General features: G+C 42.2%; 2 protein-coding genes across 2 annotated transcripts; both read right to left on the reverse strand.

Annotated features, from left to right (window-relative positions):
• Nucleotides 1–4959: 4959 nt before the first annotated feature.
• dand5 (DAN domain family, member 5) lies at nucleotides 4960–6267 on the reverse strand. The gene is made up of 2 exons (XM_064954543.1): nucleotides 5576–6267; nucleotides 4960–5367 (listed from the first exon to the last, which is right to left on the reverse strand). The coding sequence occupies exons 1-2, from the start codon at nucleotides 6104–6106 to the stop codon at nucleotides 5074–5076; spliced, it is 825 nt and encodes a 274-aa protein (XP_064810615.1). The 5' UTR covers nucleotides 6107–6267; the 3' UTR covers nucleotides 4960–5073.
• Nucleotides 6268–7246: 979 nt separating this feature from the next.
• LOC135535845 (tetraspanin-16-like) lies at nucleotides 7247–17657 on the reverse strand. Its single transcript, XM_064962267.1, has 7 exons — nucleotides 14690–17657; nucleotides 13497–13694; nucleotides 12280–12354; nucleotides 11754–11861; nucleotides 10934–11089; nucleotides 10531–10614; nucleotides 7247–7450 (listed from the first exon to the last, which is right to left on the reverse strand). The coding sequence occupies exons 1-7, from the start codon at nucleotides 14825–14827 to the stop codon at nucleotides 7391–7393; spliced, it is 819 nt and encodes a 272-aa protein (XP_064818339.1). The 5' UTR covers nucleotides 14828–17657; the 3' UTR covers nucleotides 7247–7390.
• Nucleotides 17658–17748: the final 91 nt, after the last annotated feature.

Below are 17748 nucleotides of genomic sequence, written 5' to 3' on the forward strand. Positions count from 1 at the left end.
TTAACCACCAATATTCAGTAAGGTACACGGTGAGATTTACAATCAATGTATACTGAACAAATTTAGTGCATTCGGAAAGTATTCAGACCCCTTGACTATTTCCACATTTTGTTACGTTACAGCCTTATTCTAAAATTGATTAAATAAATATTTTTCCTCATTAATCTACACACAATACCCCATAATGAGAAAGCGAAAAGAGGTTTTTAGAAATGTTTGCAAATGTATTAAAAATAATAACAGAAATACCTTATTTGCATAAGTATTTCAGACACTTTGCTATGAGACTTGAAATTGAGCTCAGGTGCATCCTATTTTCATTGATCATCCTTGAGGTGTTTCTACAACTTGATTGGAGTCCACCATCAATTGATTTGACATGATTCGGAAAAGCACACACCTGCCTATATAAGGTCCCACAGTTGACAGTGCATGTCAGAGCAAAAACCAAGCCATGAGGTCGAAGGAATTGTCCGTAGAGCTCCGAGACAGGATTGTGTCCAGGCACAGATCTGGGAAAGGGTACCAAAAAATGTATGCAGCATTGAAGGCCCCCAAGAACACAGTGGCCTCCATCATTCTTAAATGGAAGAAGTTTGGAACCACCAAGGCTCATTCTAGAGCTGGCCACCCGGCCAAACTGAGCAATTGGGGAAGAAGCGCCTTGGTCAGGGAGGTGACCAAGAACCTGATGGTCAATCTGTCAGAGCACCAGAGTTCATATATGGAGATGGGAGAACCTTCCATGACCACCATCTCTGCAGCACTCCACCAATCAGGCCTTTATGGTAGAGTGGTCAGACGGAAGCCACTCCTCAGTAAAAGGTACATGACAGGCCGCTTGGAGTTTGCCCAAAGGCACCTAAAGGACTCTCAGACCATGAGAAACAAGATTCTCTGGTCTGATGAAACCAAGATTGAACTTTTTGGCCTGAATGCTGAGTGTCACATCTGGAGGAAACCTGGCACCATCCCTACAGTGAAGCATAGTGGTGGCAGCATCATGCTGTGGGGATGTTTTTCAGTGGCAGGGACTGGGAGACTAGTCAGGATCAAGGGAAAGATGAAAGGACAAAGTACAGAGAGAGGCTGTAATGATGCCAAAGGTGCTTCAAGGAGAAGAACCCACCACACAGCTCAAAGACATGGGGATATCAGGCTGAGTAGGTTTGAATACTTATGTAAATGTGATATTTCCATTAAAAAACATGTATACATTTGCAAACATTTCTAAAAACCTGTTTTTACTTTTTCAATATGCGGTGTATTGTGTGTAAATTTCAATATTGTGTGTAAATTGATGAGGGAAAAAAATATGGAATCATTTTTAGAATAAGGCTGTAACGTTACAAAATGTGGAAAAAGTCAAGGGGTCTGAATACTTTCCGAATGTACTGTATATAATTAACACAACATGCAACAATTTCAATGATTTTACTGAGTTACAGTTCATATAAGGAAATCAGTCAATTTAACTAAATTAATTAGGCCCTAATCTATGGATTTCACATAAATGGGCAGAGGAGCAGCCATGGGTGGGCCGGGGAGGGCATAGGCTCACCCACTGGGGAGCCAGGCCCTGCCAGTCAGAATGAGTTTTTCCCCACAAAAGAGCATTATTACAGACAGAAATACTCTCTGTTTCATCAGCTGGCCGGGTGACTGGTGTCAGACGATCCCGCAGGTGAAGAAGACGGATTTTGACGTCCTAGGCTGGTGTGGATACACGGTCTGCGGTTGTAAGGCCGGTTGGATGTACCAAATTCTCTAAAACGAAGTTGGAGGCAGCTTATGGTAGAGAAATTAACATGAAATTCTCTGGCAACAGCTCTGGTGGACATACCTGCAGTCAGCATGCCAACTGCACACTCCCTCAAAACTTGAGACATCTGTGGCATTGTGTTGTAAGACAAAACTGCGCATTTCAGAGTGGCCTTTTTTTGTCCCCAGCACAAGGTGCACCTGAGTAATGATCATGCTGTTTCATCAGCTTTTTGATTTACCACACCTGTCAGGTGGATGGATTATCTTGGCAAGGGAGAAATGCTCACTAGTAGGGATGTAAACACATTTGGGCACCACATTTTTGAGAAATAAGCTTTTTGTGAGTACGGAAAATGTCTGCAATCTTTTAATTTCAGCTCATGAAACATGGGACCAACACTTTACATCTTGCTTTTATATTTTTGTTCAGTATAAATGACTACGAATGCAAATGGAATGGGCTTCTAATCGCTGACTCTAAAATGGGGACAATGAACCTATTCTAACCTATTCTAATTGCATGGAGCACTTGAACTGTGATCACTTCACTACAATTCTTCCCACTAAACTCTGGGACCCCTGAAGAAAGTGTAAACTCTGAGCCTCATTGTTTGTCTTTTGGCGTTAACTAGGCCACTTAGCGATCCGCCATGACGATGATCGGATCCCCCAGGCGTTGAACTTGGCAGCGTCGCCGTGCCCACGCCAAAAAACGAATAAGCCCCCCCATCGTCGTCACTCTGCCCCTATTCCCTCCCTCCCTCGCCATGGGAACCAGGCCATCTTTAAAAACGCAGGAGTGCTCGACGAAGCTCCCACAATGCAAGAGGGCTGACATCTGTCTCGCTAAGTGGGCGCACTCTAGTGCTCCTTGTTTGTTCCAATCACGCCCGACCCCCCTCCTCCATCCTGTACCCTTTCTTTTACTCTCCCCTTCTCTCTGTCCCCCTCTCTCTCCCCCCTCTATACTCTAGTGTTCCTCCTGTGTTCCCATCACCCTCCCCCTTACCTCTCTTCTATCTCCTCCCTCTCTCTCTCTCTCCAGAGAAGAGAGGAAGGAAGATGAGTCACATGGAATGTGAGGAGGAGAAGGGGAAGATATAGGGTGAAGAGATATGAAGCTTTTTGCTCATGAGATCGCAATCTCAAGATCACTCAGTACTTCCCAGCATATACTGCACGACCTCCCCCCACTATATCCTGAGATTACTTCCCTTTCACCATTATGTAAATTAAGCATGCAAACATGCAACATTCAGTCTTGGAATATCCAGTCAGTCTGTTGATTAAATATCTTGATCATTAGCACGTCAGATGGATGATTGAGATGTAGGCCTCAGAGCTGAGGCAACTCTGATTGGATGTGTTAGTTTACCCTCGTAACCTCCCCACTCAACGGAGATGAGAAATAACAACAGCCCAGACCTTCCCCTCCTTACTAACCAGACCCCCTTATTTCATTCTATATGTTAAGTCCAGAGCAAATATTATTCTCGTCAAACTCTTTTGTGGAAATATAGCCGTCAACCCTTTGCAAATGCAAATGTAGGCCTAAATCCATGGGTCTCAATCAATGCAAGCATCCCCCATAGCTTTATAAAACACTGAATGCAAATTGCTGTGAGTAAGTAAGTAAGCGGTGTTATTGACAGCATGCCAAGGCCAGGCTACACAATGTAAAGAAGAGCCTCCTTTATATTCCACTGGGGATGTATGGATGTGTGGGATGAGTTCATTTTACCAGGCACACACACACACACACACACATGCACTCACGCACAAAGGTCCAGGTTCCAGGAAATAAATGAATAATACTTGTTTTAGGCCCCTAACTGAAAACACTCAAGTGCATCTGCAGGTTTAAAAGCTACAGTCTGAGATCTGGGACACTGTTCAATAGTAATTTCAACTAATTATATACCCATTGATTGTTGAGGAATGGAACATATAAATGCCTCATAAGCTCAGTATAACCTTAAAGAATCATTGGTACAACAGATTTTAATTTTTGAGTGGTTACATTATCCCTCAGTTTTATACCAAACCAAGTAGTGTGGCAGGGCCACCGTTTTGCTGAAACACAAACTCCAGATTGTGGCTTTAAGGATGTCAAGAAGAATTCCCACCACAGTGAAAGAGCCAGGGGAGAAAGAGACAAGATGCCTGATACATAATGCAGTGTCTCATGCTGAAACAATTCCCTCTGTTTGCTCCTCTAAAGTGCCCATGTTCAATGCTTGTGTACACACCAGCTCTTCATCCCAAATGGCACCCTATCCCCTATAGAGTGCACTACGTCTGACTATAGTGCACTAAATAAGAAATAGTGTGCCATTTGGGCAGTTCACTGCTTTCAGATGTAACTGGAGTGTGGTGAAACTGCACTAAAACATTTTAATAAAACATGGAGGCCGATACTACTGGAATACTTTAGTGCTTGGAATACTACATGTTTTCTATGTATATTCTCCTGGAATACTACATGTTTTCTATGTAGATTCTCTTGGAATACTACATGTTTTCTATGTGGATTCTCTTGGAATACTACATGTTTTCTATGTGGATTCTCTTGGGAATACTACATGTTTTCTATGTGGATTCTCTTGGAATACTACATGTTTTCTATGTAGATTCTCTTGGAATACTACATGTTTTCCATGTGGATTCTCTTGGAATACTACATGTTTTCTATGTGGATTCTCTTGGAATACTACATGTTTTCTATGTAGATTCTCTTGGAATACTACATGTTTTCTATGTAGATTCTCTTGCATGAATCAAAGCACATCAAGGGTAAAACCAAGTAACAAGCCAAAAATAGATTGACATTTTTATTTCACAAAAAGAAAAGGCAGTTCAGTTCAGATGAAACTAAACAAGTTATTCAACATGATTACACTGTGGAGTGGATGACTCATTCTGCCACAGGGTTGAACAGAAATGTTCATGACTAAAAATGTTAGTCACTTGTCAACAATCATTGGTGGCACTTGCCTCCAAATCGTTTTTCTCTGAATTAGAAATTCAGACTCACACATACAATACACATAATCAATGTCCACATCTGACATCACAATAGAAATATTTTCTGTCCAAAAATGATGAATAGTCATCAAAATAGGCTAGAGCAGGTGCTGTGGGGGGGGGGGGGAACAAGTATTTAGGGCGATATCTTCGTAGTGCAAGAATGTTGCGTTGCAATGTGCAAAAATACTATAAACTTCATTATAATCTCGCAGTGTGCGTTTTCTAATTCGCACAGAGCATTTGCACCTGGAAAATGTCGCCCTTAAACTACAGTATCTTCAGTTACAAGTGCATGGAGGCCACAGCCTCAATATTCCCCTCCTCACGACCAGTCTCACATTTGCATTCTTCCACCACCATCACGCGCTTCTCCCGCACCTCCACCCCACAGCGCAGAGGCACCGTCACCGTGTGAGCCTTGGATGGAGCGCAGCGGGAACAAGGCGCGCGGCGGTGTCCCCCTGCACCCGTCAGCCTGGCAGACTCCCAACCAGAGGGAATGAACAGCGAACTGCATTGACCGAAGCACAGTTTGTTGTGGACTGTCACCGCTTCGCAGCCATCCGACGTTATCCGCTGTACATGGAAGATCAATTTTTTAAAAATTAGACTCGCATAAACATTTCGTATTTTGATGTTTCAAGCATTAGGCCCTACTTATTAAAAATATCACTTTTAACTTTCTAATTTAGTCTAATAATTTGATTAAACATTAGGCCTACGGTCCTCTATTGTCCTACACCATCTTTGTCATTATTAACCAAAATTGAAAGGTCTGCCTCACCTGAGTAAAAGGCACCGCGGCGCAGCTCTGTCTGTTGGCAGAGTCTTTGAGACTGAGGGGCAGCGACATGGACATGGCCTTACTGTGGTCGCTCTTATCCATGGCCCTTTGCCACATCTCAAATCCTTGCCTCTTCTTCAAACCCATCCCGCCATTGCCCTGACTGCCGTGGTGCAGATGTGACAGTGGATGCAGAGGCACCGCAGCTGCTTTGTCAGGGAGCGCAGGAGGGCCAGGGCGACCCGTGGACAAGAAGGCTGGGAAAGGCATCCTCGGACCGGGCGCACCTCGGGGGAAAATCCCGCCTCGTCTAAAAAGACCCGACAGACCCAGGTTATTGGGGTTGAGTTTGACTACTTTGACCGTTCCCCGAAAAGGCTCCTGTTCGTCGACTGGACCGTTACCGGATGATTCAAAGTCCCGGCTCGCGCCATTCTTAGGAACGTTCTTGATGGAGTTGTGAGGGAATGGAAGAGACAAAGCCACGGCAGAAAATGTGGACAAAAACACAAAGTTGATGAAGAAAGTCATTTTTCCCCAACAAAAAGAGAAAATCTTTGATATTTTGTTCCAGATTCAGAAAACGCTAATTATTCCGCAGCAAATAAATCAATAATCAATTGGTTGTCTATATTTTAGTGGTTCAAGGTTCCAAATGGAAACCTTGCTGTCAGTCTGGGCTACGAGACACTGGAGTTGGTGGCAGCCTTTTATAAGAAATAACCAACCCAGCCTTAGCCTCTTGGAAGGTGTCATAATTCCCATGCTAATGGTCAGTATATCACACCTAGCATTTAGGATTTTATTAGGATCCCCATTAGCAGTTGCTGAAGCAGCAGCTACTCTTCCTGGGATCAACACAAAACATGACATAATACCATAAAAACATCTTTCTTTAAACATCAAGAACCGCCCAGACTGAACTACACCTGCTGGGTCATAAGATCCATTGACATTTACAACTTCAAAGGGTTTAAGTTTATTACAGGTGAGTGTTTGAAAGGTGGTGAAGACATTTGAAGTAGTTCTATAGAGTTTTGCTAAGCTCTGAGGATGTGAGTTTGAGAGGTACCCTGTATCAACAGAATAATACCTAGCCAAACAACGGGCTTTCACTACATGTGGTGGTAAAGTCATAATGGGTTTATGTTCCGTGGGTATAAAGCCCAGCTCCCTTGTTATGGCCCATCATAATGCCATTAGAGTCCTGTGTTCTCTCACCCATGACCTGATCAATCACTGGCTGTCTGGAGTTCTAGAACCCTGCTAGGAGTTCCCATGGGCTCTGTGTTAATTGACACATGAAATTTCCCATCCCCACCCCCCCTCGACCACTTTCCCATAGGCAGCTTCTATCTGTTAGACACCTGACCAAGTGAAGTTCAGAATAACTGTTACTGAGTGAAGTGACTGTTAAGGAGAACAAAAATGTATGTACGTACTACCATAAACCCCTTTGGATTAAAGTGTCTGCTAAATGGCATATATTATTATATTATAACTCAATGTTACTTAATGTTCCCAGACATGTGACTGACCATGATACTGTGATTCTGCCTCTGACACTTCAGATATATTCCACAAGAGGGAGTAGTTGTCAAAGAGTTTTCCTGTTCACTAGACTGCTAATCATCACAAATTCACATACAGAGAGAGACAACCACTCCCCATCTACCATAAACCCTAAGCACCACAATAACCACAGTCTACTGACAAGGAGGCTTCATCTGCAAGTCTCATTTATTATGGTGTTGTCTCTGGTCTGGTTGACCTACCATGCCTGGGTCAGGCTCTGTTGTCTGTGTTGCTGCTGGTCTAATAATAGGTGTTGCCTAGTCTGACGAACAACACTGCTGACACCATCATGGACGCCAACTGAAACAGACACACACAACAAAAACCACACACACGTATTTGGCCACGGGAAACACATTGAAGCGTCATTAACACACACCACAGGCCACGGAAGGGAAACTATAGCTCTGTCTAACTTTGACTCTTCTGAAATAGGTTTAGCTGGCTTTGCTGAGTTCACTCATGTGGTAATGGGGTTGTTCACATCGAGCACGCGCACACACACACACACACACACACACACACACACACACACACACACACACACACACACACACACACACAGTGCATGTGGAAACTATGTTTTAACACAAAAGTCTAACTTTGAGGCTAAGCTAATGTTTCAGTTCATTTGTGTTGGGGTGGTATTAGTGGTTGTGGAGTCTCTCAGGAGAACAGTGTCATGAATGGAGTCATTTCAATCGTGGATGCAAAGGCAGATCTGCATCCTAAATAGCATAAGTCTACATCCCAAATAGCATAAGACTGCATCCCAAATAGCACGCTATTCCCTACTGTACATGGTGCACTACCTTTGATATGGGCCCTGGTCAAAAATAGTGCACCATATAGGGAATAGGGTTCCATTTGGGATGTAGACTTAGTCTTATCTGCCTTGGCATCCACTATTGAAATGACTCCATTCATGACACTGTCTTCCTGAGTGAGAGACTCAATAACAGCTAGCAGTGATTGTGTTATTTTGTCGATCCTTGTTGATTCACAAGGCCAATTTACTGTTTAAGACTTTTATTTACACAATGGTGATCACAATGGAAACCACCTGTGACTGTTTGTGGCCAATGTCTCTACCCTCTAGTCATTTTGTCCCCATATATGTTTGGGCAACTCTCCCCATATACATTTGGGCAACTCTCATCATATACATTTGGGCAACTCTCCCCATATACATTTGGGTAACTCTCCCCATATACATTTGGGCAACTCTCCCCATACACATTTGGGCAACTCTCATCATATACATTTGGGCAACTCTCCCCATATACATTTGGGTAACTCTCCCCATATACATTTGGGCAACTCTCCCCATATACATTTAGGTAACTCTCCCCATAGACATTTAGGTAACTCTCACCATATACATTTGGGTAACTCTCCCCATATACATTTGGGTAACTCTCCCCATATACATTTGGGTAACTCTCCCCATATACATTTGGGTAACTCTCCCCATATACATTTGGGCAACTCTCCCCATATACATTTGGGCAACTCTCCCCATATACATTTGGGCAACTCTCCCCATATACATTTGGGCAACTCTCCCCATATACATTTAGGTAACTCTCCCCATATACATTTGGGCAACTCTCATCATATACATTTGGGTAACTCTCATCATAGACATTTAGGTAACTCTCATCATATACATTTGGGCAACTCTCATCATATACATTTGGGCAACTCTCATCATATACATTTGGGCAACTCTCCCCATAGACATTTAGGTAACTCTCCCCATATACATTTGGGTAACTCTCCCCATATACATTTGGGCAACTCTCCCCATATACATTTGGGTAACTCTCCCCATATACATTTGGGTAACTCTCATCATATACATTTGGGTAACTCTCCCCATATACATTTGGGTAACTCTCCCCATATACATTTGGGTAACTCTCATCATATACATTTGGGTAACTCTCCCCATATACATTTGGGCAACTCTCCCCATATACATTTAGGTAACTCTCCCCATATACATTTAGGCAACTCTCCCCATATACATTTGGGCAACTCTCCCCATATACATTTGGGCAACTCTCACCATATACGCTACCATTCAAAAGTTTGGGGTCACTTAGAAATGTCCTTGTTTTTGAAAGAAAAGCACATTTTTTGTCTATTAAAATAACATCAAATTGATCAGAAATACAGTGTAGACAATGTTGTAAATGACTATTGTAGCTGGAAACGTCTGATTTTTAATGCAATATTTACATAGTCGTACAGAGGCCAATTATCAGCAACCATCACTCCTGTGTTCCAATGTCACATTGCGTTAGCTAATCCAAGTTTATAATTTTAAAAGGCTAATTGATAATTAGAAAACCCCTTTGCAATTATGTTAGCACAGCTGAAAACGGTTGTTCTGATTAAAGAAGCAATAAAACTGACCTTCTTTAGACTAGTTGAGTATCTGGAGCATCAGCATTTGTGGGTGAGATTACAGGCTCAAAATGGCCAGAAACAAAGAAATTTCTTCTGAAATTCATCAGTCTATTCTTGTTCTGAGAAATGAAGGCTGCTGGCCATATCTCAGACTGGCCAATACAAATAAAATATGGTCAAAAGAACACAGAAACTGGACAGAGGAACTCTGCCTAGAAGGCCAGCATCCCGGAGTCGCCTCTTCCCTGTTGACGTTGAGACTGGTGTTTTGCGGGTACTATTTAATGAAGCTGCCAGTTGAGGACTTGTGAGGTGTCTGTTTCTCAAACTAGACACTCTAATGCACTTGTACCTCTTGCTCAGCTGTGCACTGGGGCCTCCCATTCCTCTTTCTATTCTGGTTAGGGCCAGTTTGTGCTGTTCTGTGAAGGGAGTAGTACATGGTATAGCCTTCATTTCTCAGAACAAGAATATACTGACGAGTTTCAGAAGAAAGTTCTTTGTTTCTGGCCATTTTGAGCCTGTAATCGAACCCCCAAATGCTGATGCTCCAGATACTCAACTAGTCTAAAGAAGGCCGGTTTTATTGCTTCTTTAATCAGAACAACAATTTTCAGCTGTGCAAAACATAATTGCAAAAGGGTTTTTTAATGATCAATTAGCCTTTTAAAATGATAAACTTGGATTAGCTAACACAACGTGCCATTGGAACACAAGAGTGATGGTTGCTGATAATGGGCCTCTGTACGCCTATGTAGATATTCCATTAAAAGAAATCAGCCGTTTCTAGCTACAATAGTCATTTAAAACATTAACAATGTCTACACTGTATTTTTGATCAATTTTATGTTATTTTAATGGACAAAAACAAGGTCATTTCTAAGTGACCCCAAACTTTTGAACGGTAGTGTAAGTTTGGGCAAATCTCACCATATAAGTTTGGGCTAATCTGGAAGGACACTTACCTCCATGACACAGATCCCAGAAGCAGTGGAGCCAAAGATGACGCTCTGGTCCCGGATCACATTGATCAGTTTGTTAATGCAGCTCTGGTGACCGACAGATAGATAAAGAGGATGTCACCATCTGTTCCTTCACAAGACATGGCCACTACCCAAGTTAGGATTTGGCCCTTAGAAATAGGCAACGGAGTAATGGCTTTTGACACTGCTACATCCACCATAGTTTCTGGAACCATGCTGAAAAAGACAAATGTAAGAACATATCCAAACCAGAACAGTTTGATGTGGGTCAACACGATAGAGTGAAAGGGGTCAAAGTCGTCCCAGCTATGGTGGATGTGTAACCAGGCCAGCTCGGTACAGCTTGGTTTGGCTCGGCTTATTCATGTGGAAAAGTCTACCCTACCTTTGGGTGTATCAGGCCCTGGGTGGTGTCGAGGCCGTCGCAGGCGGTGCTCGTCAGGTCAACACAGCACGTCTTGGGGTACAACAGGCCAGTGTTAGCACTGAACGCGGAGTTCTTGAAGTCATCCGTGGAGTTGTCAAAGCCACAGCACTTGTACTGCACACAGTAGAGAAAGGCAGAGCGTTGAGACAGTGAAACAGATGGGCTTCTATTGGTTCCCATTGACAATTTCGATGGGCTTAGATGTTTCTTCCGGAGCTTTTGCACATGTACAGTGAAGAATGGTAGCTCTAGTCTGAATACCAGACCTGTTTAGTGCAAACATTGCACTCCTTGTAGTTCGTGTCATATGCCAAAGTTTGGCATGACAATGAGAGGCAAGGAGTGGAATGATAGACTGGTACCCAGGGTATGGTAGATCCTACTGGTATTAAGCAGCAATCAGCAGTAAAAACAATGACAAAGTGTCCCCCCCACCTGTTTTGGTAAAAAGCTGAGGGATGAGGCTGGAGAAATTTAACCACTCTCAAATTCATAAACAGAGATATGGATTCAAGGACTGATCATCCATGATATCAACATCATAGTTGTAACAATGTTTTTAGGCTATATAGTGTTTGTTTACATTTACTTTGTTCACAAACATTGGAGTAAAACAAGCTTACAGTATATTTTGGGTTCTGAACTAAGCTCATGAGGCATTTATAAGTTATAAACTTCAAGAATCAATGGGTACATATAAATAATTTATAAGTCCAAAAAATGAATGTAGCCATTGCTGATTGCCCCTTTAAAGTCAGAGTTCACATAGCCCACTAACATGGACCATGATGGTGTTCCAGGCTGTTGATATGGGGTCTGAAGCCGTTGGTCCCATATAGGACATCCGTAAAGAGTCCTTACTGGCTCCACGAATCATAACCTCCACCTGAAACACAGGAAGTCGCCCAATCATTTACCCCAGTGCTTGACTGTTAATCCCACCAAGAAAACTTTACAGCATTTTTGTAGCAGTTCAGACAGTAAGGCTGTGTGTGAATCATCTGTGCTTTGTACAGTTTCTTTGTTGCAGTTTAGATAGTGAAAGTGAATAGATCATCTGTGCATTGTACAGTATCTTTGTTGCAGTTTAGACAGTGAGGATAGGGTCAATGTGGATTGTCTGTGCTTCGTACACTTTTTATTTTGCAGTTTAGACAGTGAGGGTGTGAGTGGATTGTATGTGCTTTGTATGGCATCTTCTTTACAGTTTAAACAGTGAGGGTGAGTGGATAATCTGTGTTTTGCACATTATCATAGTTACAGTTGAGCCAGTGAGGGCGTGAGAGTGGATCGTCTGTGCTTACCAGATCTTTGTACACCAAGATGAAAATAACCCCAGTAACCTCAGCTGTAAACATCATGGACACGATGAAGAAATACTGTCAGATCAAGGAGAGGGTTAGAATCAACCACAACATAGTTCCAAAGGTGAGCAGGGTAAGAACTGTACACTCTCTATACCTGTGCATTCCCACTTTCTGGTCTCCTGTGACCCAACATATAGTTCCATCTAGTGTACAAATAATTAAAGTGACGCTACAGATGTTTTGTATAATTTCACCCAGTAGTTTTGAAAGTAGCGCTCACTAGCCAAAACAGGCGCCTGAAAAGTGTGCACAATTTTGTACAACGTCATCCATTTCGAATGATATGCTACGTCCCAAACAAAATAGATATTTTTTAAAAATCGTGCAATTCTTATGCTATGTTAGCAATTCCAATTCGTACGATATGTTACGAATTCGTAAATGCTTAAGATCCCGTTCAATCTCTTTAAGTGGAATACGCAAAGACTATAGAGCAACCATCAAATTTCTCTGTGGAACTTGCCTAGCACATCTGATTCAACTAATAATCAAGCCCTTGATTGACTACTTAAATCCGTTCAGAAGGACACAACATCTTGGAACGTTCAGATAGAAATATGTTATGTAGAACAAACATGCCTCTCCAACATGTGGAAAAAGGAATCATGTCGGCTATACTCATGGCTTCACTATCTGCAATGTTCGACAACATTTGGCAACTGAACGTGGCCCAGGTGTGCTAGTTCAGGGCTACAACAAAATTGTGAAACATCTGGGGGTCCCCGAGGAGAGGTTTGATTAACAAGGGTATAGACTACACAACACAACAACCAAATAAGTAGGCCAAAATGGCTCCTTCTAACACTCTCAACCATTACCAAGACTTTATGAAGACTACACTCCACAAAAGTGACCCACCTTTCTTCTAGACTGAGCCCCAAATGGTAGTCCCCCCCATGTTATACTGTCGATGAGGTTTATATCTTGTAAAACGACAGGGGAAATTTGCTCATTTGAATTTCATGTTTGTTTTATTATTTAAAAGTGAAACATGAATTGACTCCTTCAAGTCACAAGTTTGTCCAGAAGTTAGAGTTTATTGACCCCCTTGTCACCCTCTGGAAGTCACCCTCTGAGTTTTGACATCAACACGCGTCAACAGAGGGCCCTCAGAGCGAATTGGTCGGGGCGATTTGGGATTCACGGTCTCTTACCAGCAAGATGAGGCAGCGGTTCTCGCTCCAGGCCCCGTAGCAGCCAATGAACCCCAGCAGAGACAGGATGGCCCCCAGGCACATACACACATAGCTGATGGTCACCAGCTGTGCCGAGAAAGAGCCCATCACCTGGACAAAGGTGGCCGCCCCGTACCTAATCCACACGCCTAGGCCAAACAGCACAAGGCCACTCACCTGGATGGGGGAAGAGATGGACCATAGAGTTAGAATGACTAGATTGTAGAACCTTCTGATTTAAGACAGTGTCCCAGACAGTGTCCCAGACAGTGTCCCAGACAGTGGGGGAACTGGTCAGGCGACCATATTGGGGTAGAGAATGAGATGCGCATCCATGAGATTGGATGCGCATCTGGTTGTTAGAGCGTTGGACTAGTAACCGAAAGGTTGCAAGTTCAAATCCCTGAGCTGACAAGGTACAAATCTGCCGTTCTGCCCCTGAACAGGCAGTTAGCCTAGGAACAGTGGGTTGTCATTGAAAATAATAATTTGTTCTTAACAAAGGTTAAAAAAACAAACGTGTAAAGGGTATTGATAGAGTGTATTGACATTGGACATACTGATTGGGTGAATTAACATGAGATTGATCATATTGATGCATCATTATCGTGTTTTCCCCAACAATTACTGTAGACGCGGGCTAAGAGTTGTTCAAACTAGATTCTGAAATGAATGCAGGTCCTCAACTAAACTATATTGAATTTAAAATGTTGGACTATCCTGAGCATACCATCAGTAACACATAGGGCCAGTTTCCTAGAACCGATTAAGCATAGTCTTGGACTAAAAAGCTATTTGAATTGAATTTATTTTGGGTAACAGACATATACAACAAAGTGTACAATATGGACCCAGAGGATATCACTTGAAAGTATTCATTAAAACGCTTGTTTCCAAAGTGGTCCTCAATGGTAAAAACAATATGATTAAAAGGCAAGACAAAATTACAAACAACCATAAATACATTCATTTATATTGCCATCCTAAAAAGCAGCACCATGGAGATTCAAAGGAGATTCTCTGAGGTCTGATGATTCTATCGAACTTTCACTCCAACCTACATGTTGTAGTGAATGTAATCGTTCTGCAGTGTGGGTTTGATTGAGGTCCAGCCTAATAGCCTCTTTTGGTATAATCTACAGATAACCCCCCCCAAAAAACGATGCACTTACAAATATGAAGCCACTGAGTGACATCATCAGGTACCTCAACAGGCCATACAGGTGATGTAGTCTGGACATGGCTGACAGCGCTGTAATGTCATGAACCGGTTGGTTCAATCTACGGAAACCATACATACAGGTTAACATTTTTCATAGACCAACAATCTGGAAATGTTCAATACTCAACGTTGTTGTTGAATTGTTATCCATCATTGACATGACAAACACTCATTACATGCAAAAATAATGTTATCCAAAGTTAGCTAGAAGTTAACTAGTTACTATAGGCTTGGATATTTCATATTCATTTTGAAAAATTTGCATTTTTAGCTAGTTAAATAACGTTAGCTAGCTAGCTACTGTATCACCCTTGCTTTAATAATGACCAGAAAAACTATAAAATTGGCCAAAGGCAAAAGCTAAAAGTTATGAAATTCCTTATTAGCTGTTCAATAATTGACAAATTAATGAGTTGCACTTGCATTCTTAATTACCTTTTTGTAGGCTACAAGTGGTATTTAGCTAGCCCAGCTGACAAGCTAACTTGCTATCGGTATCTTCTTTTGACAGGAGCACGAACCTTCATGACAATGCGCATCCGTTTCCCAGGGCAACGCAGTTCATAAGGTCATAATCAGAGGTGTCACTTATTAACATTTTGTAACAATAGATGTAGCTCGAGGATACAACGTTAACTTTATTTCTATTGTGCTTTTCAATAGCAACCTTGTCTCAGAGCATTTCATATTATTCTGTATGGAAATCTATGACACTCTACAGCCCATCGGAAAGTATTCAGACCCCTTGACTTTTTCCACATTTTGTTACGTTAGCCTTATTCAAAAATATATATTTTTTATCCCCTCAGCAATCTACACACAATATCCCATAATGACAAAGCGAAAACAGGTTTTTAGAAATGTTAGCAAGTGTATTTAAAATAAAAAGCAAATACCTTATTTACTTAAGTATTCAGCATATTTTCTATGAGACTCGAAATGGATCCTATTTCCATTGATCATCCTTGAGATGCTTCTACAACTTGTTTGGAAACCACCTGTGGTAAATTCAATTGATTGTACATGATTTGGAAAGGCACACACCTGTGTAAATAAGGTCCCACAGTTGACAGTGCATGTCAGAGCAAAAGCCAAGCCATGAGGTCGAAGGAATTGTCCGTAGACCTCTGAGACAGGGTTGTGCCAAGGCACAGATCTGGGGAAGGATATCAAAAAATGTCTGCAGCCTTGAAGGTCCACAAGAACACAGTGGCCTCCATCATTCTTAAATGGAAGAAGTTTGGAACCACAGAGACTCTTCCTAGAGTTGGCCACCTGGCCAAACTGAGCAATCGGGGGGGAAGGGCCTTGGTCAGGGAGATGTCCAAGAACCTGATGGTCAATCTGTCAGAGCACCAGAGTTCCTATGTGGAGATGGGAAAACCTTCCAGAAGGACAACCATCTTTGCAGCACTCCACCAATCAGGCCTTTATAGTAGAGTGGCCAGACAGGAGCCACTCCTCATGAAAAGGCACATGACAGCCCGCTTGGAGTTTGCCCAAAGGCACCTAAAGGACTCTCAGACCATGAGAAACAAGATTTTCTGGTCTGATGAAGCCAAGATTGAACTCTTTGGCCTTAATGCCAAGCTTCACATCTGGAGGAAACCTGGCACCATCCCAACGGTGAAGCATGGTGGTGACAGCATCATGCTGTGGGGATCTTTTTCAGTGGAAGGTACTGGGAGACTAGTCAGGTATGAGGGAAAGATGAACGGTGCAAAGTACAGAGAGATCCTTGATGAAAACCTGCTCCAGAGCGCTCGGGACCTCAGACTGGGGCAATGGTTCACCTTCCAACAGGACAGCAACCCTAAACACACAGCCAAGACAACATAGGACTGGCTTCGGGACAAGTCTCTGAATGTCCTTGAGTGGCCAAGCCAGAGCCGGACTTGAACCCGATCGAAAGTCTCTGGGGAGACCTGAAAATAGCTGTGCAGCAATGCTCCCCATCTAACTTGACAGAGCTTGAGAGGATCTGCAGAGAAGAATGGGAGAAACTCCCCAAATACAGGTGTGCCAAGCTTGTAGCGTCATACCCAAGAAGACTCGATGCTGTAATCGCTGCCAAAGGTGCTTCAACAAAGTACTCAGTAAAGGGTCTGAATACTTATGTAAATGGCATATCAGTTTTTATAAATATTTTTGCTTTGTCATTATGGGGTACTGTGTGTAGATTGAGGGAGGAAAGCAATTTAATACATTTTAGAATAAACCAGTAACGTAACAAAATGTGGAAAAAGTCAAGGGGTCTGAATACTTTCGAAAGACACTGTATATAGTATGATGTGTTACGTTTTGTAGGGTATGTATTAATTTAAGGATGTTCACCACCCATTTTGTATGATATGTTACAAATTACAATAAAACATACAGTATGTTACAAAATATAGCTAGGTGGCTAACTTTAGCTAGCTGGCTAATGTTAGCTAGGCTTGGGGTTAGGGTTAAGGTCAGGGAAATGGTTAGCTAAAATGGTTATGGTTAGCTAAAAGGGTTAGGGGAAGGGTTAGCTAGCATGTTAAGTAGTTGCAAAGTAGCAAAAAAGTAGTAAGCAGTTTCTAAAGTTGTCCGTGATGAGGTTCAAACTCTCAACCTTTGGGTTGCTAGACGTTCGCCTTATACGCCCACCCAGTCAACCACTTTGCTTTCATTTAATTAACCATCTGTTATGTAACCATACCAAAAGTAACATATCATACTATTTTGCATTTCACAGATTTACATTTACTATGTTACATCTAGTCTGAGACCAGGCTGTCAATTTCAAGTAAAAGTGCTTCATATCATAAAATTACTAACAAAGACAGGAGGAAGGAGAATTAAAAAAATAGCCATTAGCTAATAGCTAATTAAAATCATGCTTTTAATGTATCTTCATAAAAGTCTTGTCTTCAGCAGGGATTTAAAAAGAGGCACCGAATCTGCAAGTCTGATCTAAAAAGTAGCCTAGTCGATGCCAACTTTAGGTGAATATGATTGAGAAACTATTGCAAATAAGAACAT

Source organism: Oncorhynchus masou, chromosome 5 (assembly GCF_036934945.1).
Source record: "Oncorhynchus masou masou isolate Uvic2021 chromosome 5, UVic_Omas_1.1, whole genome shotgun sequence".
NCBI classification, from domain to species: Eukaryota; Metazoa; Chordata; class Actinopteri; order Salmoniformes; family Salmonidae; genus Oncorhynchus; species Oncorhynchus masou.

Bases quoted from the DNA above. Each gene is read 5' to 3' on its own strand.
- LOC135535845 (XM_064962267.1), bottom strand. From the start codon at position 14,827: ATGTTAACCTGTATGTATGGTTTCCGTAGATTGAACCAACCGGTTCAT. The intron at 11,090-11,753 runs GTTAGTGGGCTA...TACTGTGTGCAG, and splicing joins GGAACACCATCATGGTCCAT to TACAAGTGCTGTGGCTTTGA. The intron at 7,451-10,530 runs GTAAGTGTCCTT...TGTCTGTTTCAG, and splicing joins CTGGGATCTGTGTCATGGAG to TTGGCGTCCATGATGGTGTC.
- dand5 (XM_064954543.1), bottom strand. From the start codon at position 6,106: ATGACTTTCTTCATCAACTTTGTGTTTTTGTCCACATTTTCTGCCGTG. The intron at 5,368-5,575 runs GTGAGGCAGACC...TTCCATGTACAG, and splicing joins CCGCGGTGCCTTTTACTCAG to CGGATAACGTCGGATGGCTG.